The 10236-nt window shown below is 42.9% G+C and overlaps 1 protein-coding gene across 1 annotated transcript; it reads left to right on the top strand.

The window, feature by feature from the left end:
- The first annotated feature begins 72 nt into the window (after positions 1-72).
- On the top strand, positions 73-6980 carry LSM3 (LSM3 homolog, U6 small nuclear RNA and mRNA degradation associated). The gene is made up of 4 exons (XM_043976055.1): positions 73-165; positions 1420-1530; positions 4921-5016; positions 6598-6980. Exons 1-4 carry the CDS (start codon positions 145-147, stop codon positions 6676-6678), a joined length of 309 nt encoding a protein of 102 aa, XP_043831990.1. The 5' UTR covers positions 73-144; the 3' UTR covers positions 6679-6980.
- The last annotated feature ends 3256 nt before the right edge of the window (positions 6981-10236 follow it).

Here is a 10236-nt window from a genome sequence, read left to right on the forward strand (position 1 = left end):
TCACTTACTTCCGGCGACAGCCGCCGTCGTTCTGCACGCCTCCGGCGGCAATCGTCATCACGTTCGCTTCCGCTGATAGGCGGGCGGCCACGAGAACGAGCACATCATCTCGCGAGAAGCGGGAAAAGGAACCGGATTTGAAACATGGCGGACGACGCGGATCAGGTACGTTTCTGGAGAGCCTCCCAATCCTCTGGGCTACTTCAGCAAGTCCCCAGGGATGCTCTTTGGGAGTAGCCCTTTGCTCCCTCCTCCAGGATTCCGCCTAACCGTCCCTCCCCGCAACCCTACGCAGAAATATGCTACTAACGGGGAGTCTCCCAAAGTGTTGGGCTTAGAATGAAGAAGACCACGCCTTCCTTTGGCCTGTCACTGGCTGGCTGAACTGTCAATTACCTTCAGGCTGGCCAGCCCGAGTTTTCATTGGCTTGTCTTCTGGGTTGACTAGACCGCTTACTCCTGATTTACGGCTCGGTCAGCCAATGACGGAGGAGAAAGCCTGTCGCGTCCTCCCGGTCCCCACCTCAGCCAAGAGCTAACAGCCCCGGGAGGCTTAGGCTTAGTGTCCCAGGAGCTCATTCTTCAGGCGCTTGGGGAGGCCTCCGTGCCCAGCTCCCGCCGGACTCTCATTGGTGGCCAGGCTTTCTTGCTCTTTTGTCCCAGTCTATTTCTCTGCAAATGCTGTTGGAAACCTTCCAGTTGAGGAGACCAACAATTATACTCCTTGACTCACTCGTAATAATAGTATTTATATAGGGCTTTAAGGTTTGCAAACTTTATTTTACGAATGTTATCTACTTTGATCCTCACAACCCTGGGAGGCAGATTCTGTTGTTATCCTCATTCTACGGTTGAGGAAAAAGTGACTTGCTTAAGGTCACACAGTTAGTGAGTGTCTGAGGCCAGATTCGAATCTAGATCTTCCTACCTACCGTCTCTTTATCTAACTCTTTCCTTCCCACCTGGAGGTACCAGAGTGGGCTTGCTTTCACTTCCTTTTTTTCAGCTTTTAGTTGCCACTTGTCTCTTCCGAGTACCTGTAAATCCCAGCCCAAAAAAGAGGACGCATACCTTTTTCCCATCCCTCCACCCTCTTTTGCAAACGTCACATCCTTTCCTGCCAAAAATGTGACATTCTGCAGGGCAGCTTAAAAGTTTCCCGTCTTTAAAATGTGTTGACCTGGTACTCTTGCCTGTTCTTAGAGTCCTAAACAACCTTCAGGTGACGGTACCTTTGCTAGGGCTGACTTCTTATAAAAGGGAGTGAGTTCTTTTTGAGTAGCTTCTAGTAAGCTATAGGTCAGGTGGAAATTATAACAAGATACAAATTCCTTAGTTGGGGTTTGGCAGAGAACAGTTGGGTAATGTGTTCTAGCACTTCTGGTGGGTGTGTATCATTGCAGTTTTTCTTTTTAACAGCAACAGACCACCAACACTGTAGAGGAGCCACTGGATCTCATCAGGCTTAGTCTAGATGAACGAATTTATGTAAAAATGAGAAATGACCGAGAACTTCGAGGAAGACTGCATGTGAGTTAAATATACCAAATCTTGGACAAATGAGTAATGTTTCTGATAATGCATAAGTTCTACTGGAGATGGGATTTGTGATTTCATTGGTAGAAGGAACTGAAAATGGGGAGATTCCCTCTACCAGGGCAGGTCTGTACTTTCTTTGCCTGCATCACCAAGAGGTTAAGTTATTTGCTCAGGGTCACAGTTAGTGTATGTGTCAGAGGGGGCACTTAAATCAATTTCTGAGTCCAAGGCTAGCTCTTTTATCGACTACACCAAACTGCCTCTTGGGAGGCTTTGTAGTTTTCTCTAGGTGTTATGTCATGCATTTGGAGTCAGAAGAGACACAGTCTAGTCCATGCAGCTCATTTTAGAGGTAAAGAAGTTGAGGCTCAGAGAGGTTCGGTGATTTGACTGAGGCTGCACAAGTAATAGGTGACAGAAAAGAAATTAGAACTCAGGCTCTCTGACTCCAAATCCCCCTATAACATACTAAAGTGAGATGGGTGTTTTTAGAACCTGGGTTCCAATCCTAGACCTGCCAGGTGACTTTGGGCAAGTCTTGGCACCTCAGGTGCCTCATCAAAGGAACGTTTTAGTTCTGTGGAATCTGTGGAATATGAGATAAATTTTAACAACATATTAAAGCTGGAAGAGATTTCAATTCAACACCCTTATCAGACACCTAGGAAAAGTTTTAGGGCAGAGGTGTCAAACTGACAGCTCTCCCCCCCCCAAAAAAAAAGGCATCATATAGAGCTTTACAAAACACTTGGCTCATTTGATTTTCAACAACAGTCCTGGGAGGTAGATGCTGTTCTTTTCCCTGTTTTATAGATGAGGAAACTGAGTCTCAGAAAGGTTGAGAGGGCGTGGGAAATTGCTAGAACAGTTAATGAAAAGTAGCACAAGTGAAAACTTTGGACATTTATGTATCATGTGGTTGTGCTTGGTCATAAGCATGCATATTGTCTCCCAGTCACTTGTCTTCTAGCTGAATGAGAGTTCAGGATTAGTAGATGGGGTGTTTTTTGTTTTTTAGTAGATGTTTCAGAGAGGATTACCTGTACATGCTGGGCATTATTAGTATTATTTAAAAGGCTTATTGATGCCTTGTTTTTTATATTAGTGTCATTTCTAGAAAATCCCTTCACCCAGGTTGAGCTTTTCCTAGTACCAAAGAAAAATAATGAAGAAAAAACATTTGATGCAGGGTCCACATCTGACAATGTAACCCACCTTTTATGTGTCATCAGAGCTTTTGCAGGATGTAGCTTTTTCAGTTAACTCAAGGTTTGACTTCTTTTACGTGGTCCTCCAGTTCACATTGTTGCTGTCATCCTGTATATTGTTTTTTTCGGTTTTGTTATTGGCACCACATCCTTCAGGCGGAGTCCTAACATTCGTTTCTCACCAGACAGTAATCTTCGATTCTATTTATAAATCACTGCTTTTTCAGCTATTTTTGTTTTAGTTTTTGCAGGGCAATGAGGGTGAAGTGACTTGCCCAAGGTCACACAGCTAGTAAGTGTCAAGTGTCTGAAGCCAGATTTGAACTCAGGTCCTCCTGAATCCACCTAGCTGTCCCTTTTTTCAGCTATTCTTCAAATGATGTCACCCTTATGTCAAACCTAAAGCTGCCTTTAAAATTTTTTTTTTTTAAGTTCTGAACTTAAACACCAAATAGAATGGGCATTTCTGTACACAAAATAAAACAGAATATTGCACACAAAACTCCCAGTCTTTATTATGCACACCTTGCCGTTTTGTTTTGGACAATGGAAGAAATTCAATATATAACTTCCATAGCTGTCCTGCTTGTCTCTTTAGCCTTCTGACCTTCTGTCTGTTCTCTTCTGTGCATATAAAAAGTGTTTTGGGGGCAGCTAGGTGGCACAGTGGATAAAGCACCAGCCCTGGATTTAGGAGGACCTGAGTTCAAATATGATCTCAAATACTTGACACTTACTAGCTGTGTGACCCTGGGCAAGTCACTTAACCCTCATTGCCTCGCCAAAAAAAAAAAAAGTGTTTTGATGACCCTTCTTTCTTTTTTTTTTTTGAGGGGGACCCCCTCACTACTCTGTTCTTCATCCCATCTCCCGCTTTTGCTTCCAAATGAAAAAACAAGTATGTATGTGTACATATGTGTACATACATACTCATGTACCCACATGCAGTCAAGCACAACAAATTCTCACATTGGCCATATTAGAAAATGCATGTCTTAGTCTTCACTTTGAGCTCATGTTCTCTTTCTTTGTCAAGAGGTAAGTAGCAAGCGTCATCGTCAGACCTCTGGAATCATGCTTGGTTGCTGCCTTGAGTAGAGTTCCTAAGTCTTTCAAAATTGCCTTTTCTTTCCAAGATTGTTATTCTATAAATTGTTCCCCTGCTTCTGCTTCCTTTACTCATAGTTTTGTAAAAATGGATCCTTTTCCTCTTTTTTTGTGAGGGGGAGGTGGGGTACTGAGGGTTAAGTGACTTGCCCAGGGTCACACAGCTCATAAGTGCCAAGTGTCTGAGGCTGGATATTTCCCTTTTTTTTTTGACCACTCTGAGGTATACTGCCTGTTTTTGAAAAATCCATGTCTCTTTTAAACATTGCTGTTGCTCGCCTTTCCTGATTGAACCAACAACAAATAAGCACACTAAGCAAAACAAACACACTGACCATGTATAGCAAAGCTGGGAAAGGCACCTCTTTTCCATCTCATAGTAGCTTTCTAAATTGCTTGTGTGTCATGGGCAGTGTGTCATCTTTAAATATCATGTAAGGTCTGTGTCTTGTTTGCTTAGATTCTACACATTCTTAGAAAATTTTTAAATTGTGATAATTCAGGGAATCTTTTCGAAAAAAAAAAGTAAATTAAGGCTATATTAATGATATTTTTAAAAAAAATTTTATTTAAATTTTGAGTTCCAAATTCTATCCCTCCCTCTCTGAGGCAGTAAGCAACCAGATATTTATATTCAATTCTGTAAAATATTTTCTTATTAGTCATTTTGTACAAGAAAACATGAATAAAAGAAAAATGAAAGAAAGTGAAAAATAGCATGCTTCAGTCACTCTCAGTTCTTTCTCTGGAGGTGGATAGTATGCTTCATCATTAGTCTGTTTGAACTGCCTTGGATTATTAATGATCTTTTTTTTTTTAATTTTGAAAGTATTTTATTATTTTCCAGTTACACGTAGAGATAGTTTTCAACATTTGTTTTAGTAATGATCTTTTAACCTCAAAACACACTGAAAAAAATCATTAGTAATAACCGTGTTTTTCATTTTTAACAGTAAGGAGTATCCATTTTGTATATTAACTGAATTTCAGGTATTTACATATTGTAATCTGTATTCATTTATACGTGTTCCATACTCTAATCATAAAACTGCATTTATTTCCCTAGGCTTATGATCAGCATTTAAACATGATTTTGGGAGATGTAGAAGAGACTGTAACAACTATAGAAATTGATGAAGAAACTTATGAAGAGATCTATAAAGTAAGTTATCTTGCCTGTTCCTCCTAATGGAATGATTTAGCATTCTTAATTTTTCAGTTCAACAAATTGATTCTGTGCCTGCTACTATGCAGCCCTTGATACTACAGACAATTGGCTTCTGTAACACTGCAGTATACTGGCACAGTTTTCTCCATTCACCCATCTTTTTGTTTCTTTGTTCTGCTTCCATCATGTTAGAACCAATCCTTCTGCTCTTTATCCATCTTCTTTTTAGACGTCTACTCTCATCTTGTTATCCTCCATCTAGATTTGTGAGCTCTTTCTTCAGCTCTCTAGAGTCTCCTAAGCTCTTTTTTATCATCTGATCAAAGATGGGAGCCAGGGTACCCCATTACAGGGCAGCTAGTTCAGCCTCTTCTTCTAGAGGTGGGGAGACTGAGAAGCCTGGACAGGTTAAGTGCCTTGCTCAAGATCATACAGGTTGAAAGTGGCAGAAGCAGGGTCTGAACTCATTTCCTCTGTGTCCAAGGGCAGCTCTTTCTATCCCAAATCTCTCCAGACATTTCCCCTTTGGTGTCTTGCCCTTCAAATTTTGGTCTTATATCATCCTCATTTACAAATAAATACCTCTCTTCCCCCAGAGTTATCCCTTGTGATGAAGAATAAAAAAAGAAGGAAAGTAGGTAGAGAAAACAGTTCTCCAAAGCTAATCAACCCATCAGCTGAGCCTGACAGGCACCTGGCTCAGCACAGAAAGGAAGAGGGAGCATGTTTTCCTCTCCTCTGGGCCAGTCTCCATCATTATAATTACATGCCATTCGGTGGTTTGTTTTTTCCCCATTTGCAATGTTTTGCTTACTGTGTTTGTTTTCCTGGTCCTACTTACTTAATTTTACATCAGTTGACATAGTAATATGCCTTCTTTTCATGTACCACAACTTATTTATACATTTCTCAAGTTGACGGGCATCTACTTTGTTTCCAGTTCTCTCTGTATGTATGTATGTATGTATGTATGTATGTATGTATGTATGTTGGTGGGACCTTTTTATCACTAAAACAGTGGAAACTCTCAGCAAACTCAACATTTCAAAAAATGAAACTCCTTGTCTTCCCCTTCCCCTCCACAAAAAATTCCAGTTGATTTTCCCGAGTTTCCTGTTTGCCTTAATGTTTGATCCATTTCCTGGTCACCCCATCTTTTTTTTTTTTTTAATTTTAAGTGAGGCAATTGGGGTTAAGTGACTTGTCCAGGGTCACACAGCTAGTAAGTGTTAAGTGTCTGAGGCCGGATTTGAACTCAGGTACTTCCTGACTCCAGGGCCGGTGCTCTATCCACTGCGCCACCTAGCTGCCCCTCACCCCATCTTAAAACCTCAGAATTTGCTCTGATAGTTGGACTAGGGAAAATTGACTTTGTGAATTATTGTTATTATTATTATTATTATTTTTGGCCAAGCACATGTAGACAAGCATGTTTTAAAACAATTTCTCTGTGGTAGTTGTGGCTGATCCAACTGTATTTTGACATTCACAAAATTTCCTTTTGTTTTCAAAAAAAACCCTAAGTATTTGTTTAAAATCTGTTCTGTGAAGTTTTTTCTTTTTTTCCCCCCTCAGTCCACCAAGAGGAACATTCCAATGCTATTTGTCCGAGGTGATGGGGTCGTATTAGTAGCCCCTCCATTGAGAGTTGGCTGAAACCAAGACTTTATCCTGTATGGAAAATTGGCGACGCTGGACAGTAGCCTCTACAAGAAAAGCTGGTGTTCAGAAGAACAGCCCGTGACACTTTGGGATATTTAGAAATAAGCAAGAAACCCTCCACCCTTAAAATGCCTTTATTTCCAGACAATTCCTGAGCTAACTGGTATAACACTCACTCTTAAATTTCTCATACCAAACCTGCCAAGTAATGTCAGTATCATAAGGCAGGACTCTTTTTCAGTGATTTAATTTGTCTCTTCATCTTGTAGGCAATTATATTTTTTTAATTAAATTCACCTTTTGGGTTTTGTGTTTTTTGGACCAGGCGACTATTTATCTTGTGGTTCCTGAAAAGGCAAATGTCTGAGAGAGTTGTTTTTATGCAGATCAAATGTCTAAGCATACCAAGGCACAAACATCTGGAGCAGGGGAATCATGGCGCCTGCTACTGTGCATTTGCTGCTCCATCTCCTCGGGTGCTAAGGTGTAATGGTGCACATACTCACAGCTTTTGTGAGCAGCTCCCCCACGGCAAAGCCAAGCATTCGGCACTTGAAGACCTAAGCTAAAGTGAGAATCGTGGGCTGGTGTTTTTTTTCCCCCCTACTGGACTCTAAACCACATCAGGTATCGCCAAAGAATAGAACATCATTCCTTGTTTTAGGGAGTTGCATCATTTGGGGCTGGATGGTATTTGGTTTGTGGCCAATTAATTTGTAAATCTGCTGAGTGTGTGTTCATTCTTCTGTTATCTGGTTCATTTCAGAGCTACATGCTATATTTAGTGACATTCTCTAAAAAGGACTTTTTATCTCCATTCAGTAATCACATGAAATGGTACTGCTTTTCATAATCCTGGCAGCAGGTGGTGCGAGTTCTCTCTTTCTGCCCTGATGTGTACAGGCTTGGTTTCCTTCTGCAGGGCCACCCCAGGGCAGGCTGTAGCTCAAGTTGGGAAGGGACCACCCTCTTCTGCTGTGACTCTCTGTTTTCAACAGGTTTGGCAAGGTTGACACCATGACTTCTGTTGTCTAACAGTCTCTGTCCCCAGCAAGGCGAGGGCCTGGACTCCTGGAATAGCTTCAGGCCCCCATCACAAGAATAGTAATAGCATGTCTGCAGTGGTATACTCAACAATGGCAGAAGAGTCTACCATTTCTCTTGCCCTGCCACTGTTTACAATCTTGTGGTTCATTAGTTCTGTTTCAGGGACTTAGGATTACACATTTTAGGACTAGAAAGAACTTTAGAGATCACCCATTTCTGGTTTCACAGCAGAGAAAACGAGACCTGGATGTATGGATCGATCTTCCTGTATTCATTTGGTATGTTAGTGTTAATGTCATTTGGAACTAGAATCTGGGTTTCAAGACTTCCTGTTCTGCTGTCCTGCCTCTTCTTTGTGGTGGTTTAAGTGTGTCCTGTAGAATCCACATGGGATACAGGCTGCCTTCAATCAAGTGAGATAGGAGACACGAGGGTCCCCAGGTCTGATGTCAGGCCTGGACTGGGTTGTACTTGTCTGCGAGAGGCTTGGGGAAGGTCATGGAGTCATGGAGTTAGAAGGGGTCTATGGGACTCTTATTCTGGCCTCATTCCCACTTTGCATAGGAGGAAAGAGGCCCAGAGAAATGAGCTTACTTGACCAGGTAGTCAGGGGGTGGATTCAGGAGGCATTTATTCCATGCCTGCCTTCTGTGTGGGAGGCAGTGGGATACAGAGATAATGGAAGCAGGCTTTGCTGTCAGGGAGCTTCCATTCTGGGGCTGCACCAGGATAAGAAAATGCCAAGTGACTTGAAGATGGAAGAGTGGAGATTTTTGGGGACTGGGATGATCAAGAAAGGCCTGAGGGAAGTCGCATTTGTGGAAGAGAGTGCATCCTAGGGATGAAGGACAGCCAGGCAGAGGTGAGCTTAGAGGTGACATGAAGCAGACAGGCTTGTTTGGCTGGAGTTGGGTCTGAGTTGTGAGAGTTCAGTCTGGAAAGAGAGGTTGGAGCCTACTTTGAAAGGCCCTTAGGTGATAAAAGAGGTTTGTCTTTTATCCTCTGGTCAGTAGTGGGTGACAGAGGCTTCTTGAGTATGTAGTGGGATAGACAGGAACCAGTTGGGAGGTTCTTGGGATAATCAAGGCAAGGACTGAGGACCTGAGCCTGGGGCCCAGCTGCAGGGGCAGGGGGAGTGTGAGGAGTAAAGGGTGACAGGTCAGGCACCTGGGGCACTTGGAGGATGTAATTTGTTCCTTTTGGTGCATGTTTGCTCATCTAAGTAGGGATGACTGGAACTGAGATGGAAGGCAAGGTCTAGACTATGTATGTATGTAGTGGGCAAGATGATCAACGGAGTAATTATCATTGAACCTATGGCAGCTGCTAAGATTACAGCAAGAGTATAGAGGAAATTGAAGAAGGCCTAGGATAGAGCCCCTGGGTAATCTCCCACAGGGTCTAGGATCCTAAAAAAGACTGAGTTTAAAGAAGTGAAGTATTCTGACCCATCCTTCCCCACCCCATCCTACCCAGAGGAATTCTGACAACCTCCACCCCACTGCCAGATATTCTGATCCTTCCCCAGGGTGTTGCCCCCACCCCCCTTCCCACACATACCTTCCTTTTATGCTTTGGTTTTCTGTGCATTTTATTTCTCTGCCCCCACACCTGGCCATTTTTCACCTTTATGGTTTTCTGAAAGTCAGTGTTGACCCTCATCTACCAAGTGTGAGCTGTGGAAGGCTCTTAAACCAGCCTTAGGCCATACTCATGCAGCAGAGGTCATTGTTTTATAAAGATGCTGATGGTGACGATGGTGGTGTCTGTACCCACAGAGCGGTCATACATAATGGACATAGGATACACATTCAGAGAGGAGGGAATATAATATTGGCAGTAGGTACCTTGGTAAGATTTTCAATGTGCCAAAAAATCAACCTGTGGCAATATTTACCCTAGCTGTGTGGCCCTGGGAAAGTCACTTAACCCTCATTGACCCACAAAAAACCCCAAAACAAAACAAAACACTTCCTATAGCTAAGACCCTATAATATGTTCACTAGCCCTTCTCACCCATTACCATTTTATTGTTTGCTTTTATTTCTTGAAGAGGACCATGGGGTGATGTCTTGACTCTGGTAAATTGGATTTAAGTGAAGCAAAGTTGCACAAAATCATCAGCCTCTCTCTTTGAGAGTTGTTGAAGTCCAGTGGTGATGGCCTGGATGGAGTGAGTGACCTTGGCATCTTCCATGGTTGACCACGCTCCAAGCAGCCCATAGCACCTGCTTCAGCCTCTGCCCGGCTGTTGGCACAAACTCTCCTCATCTGCCCATTCCACCCTGGGAGAAACTTTCACATGTTGGCTGTAGACATCCCCCTAACTCACCAATGGGTTTGAAACCTGATTTAGCCCATCTGCTAAGATGGTTTTACTGTGGTGTGGCCACTGCGCGAGCTACGGCTTCTTGGAGCCACAGGGGAGAGTTGAGTGCCAGGTGCACACCAAAGGGGGATGAGCAGCCCTAAAAGGTCTCAGCAAGCCCTCACACCAGAGGTGCT

This window comes from Dromiciops gliroides, chromosome 1, assembly GCF_019393635.1.
Source record: "Dromiciops gliroides isolate mDroGli1 chromosome 1, mDroGli1.pri, whole genome shotgun sequence".
Classification (NCBI taxonomy): Eukaryota; Metazoa; Chordata; class Mammalia; order Microbiotheria; family Microbiotheriidae; genus Dromiciops; species Dromiciops gliroides.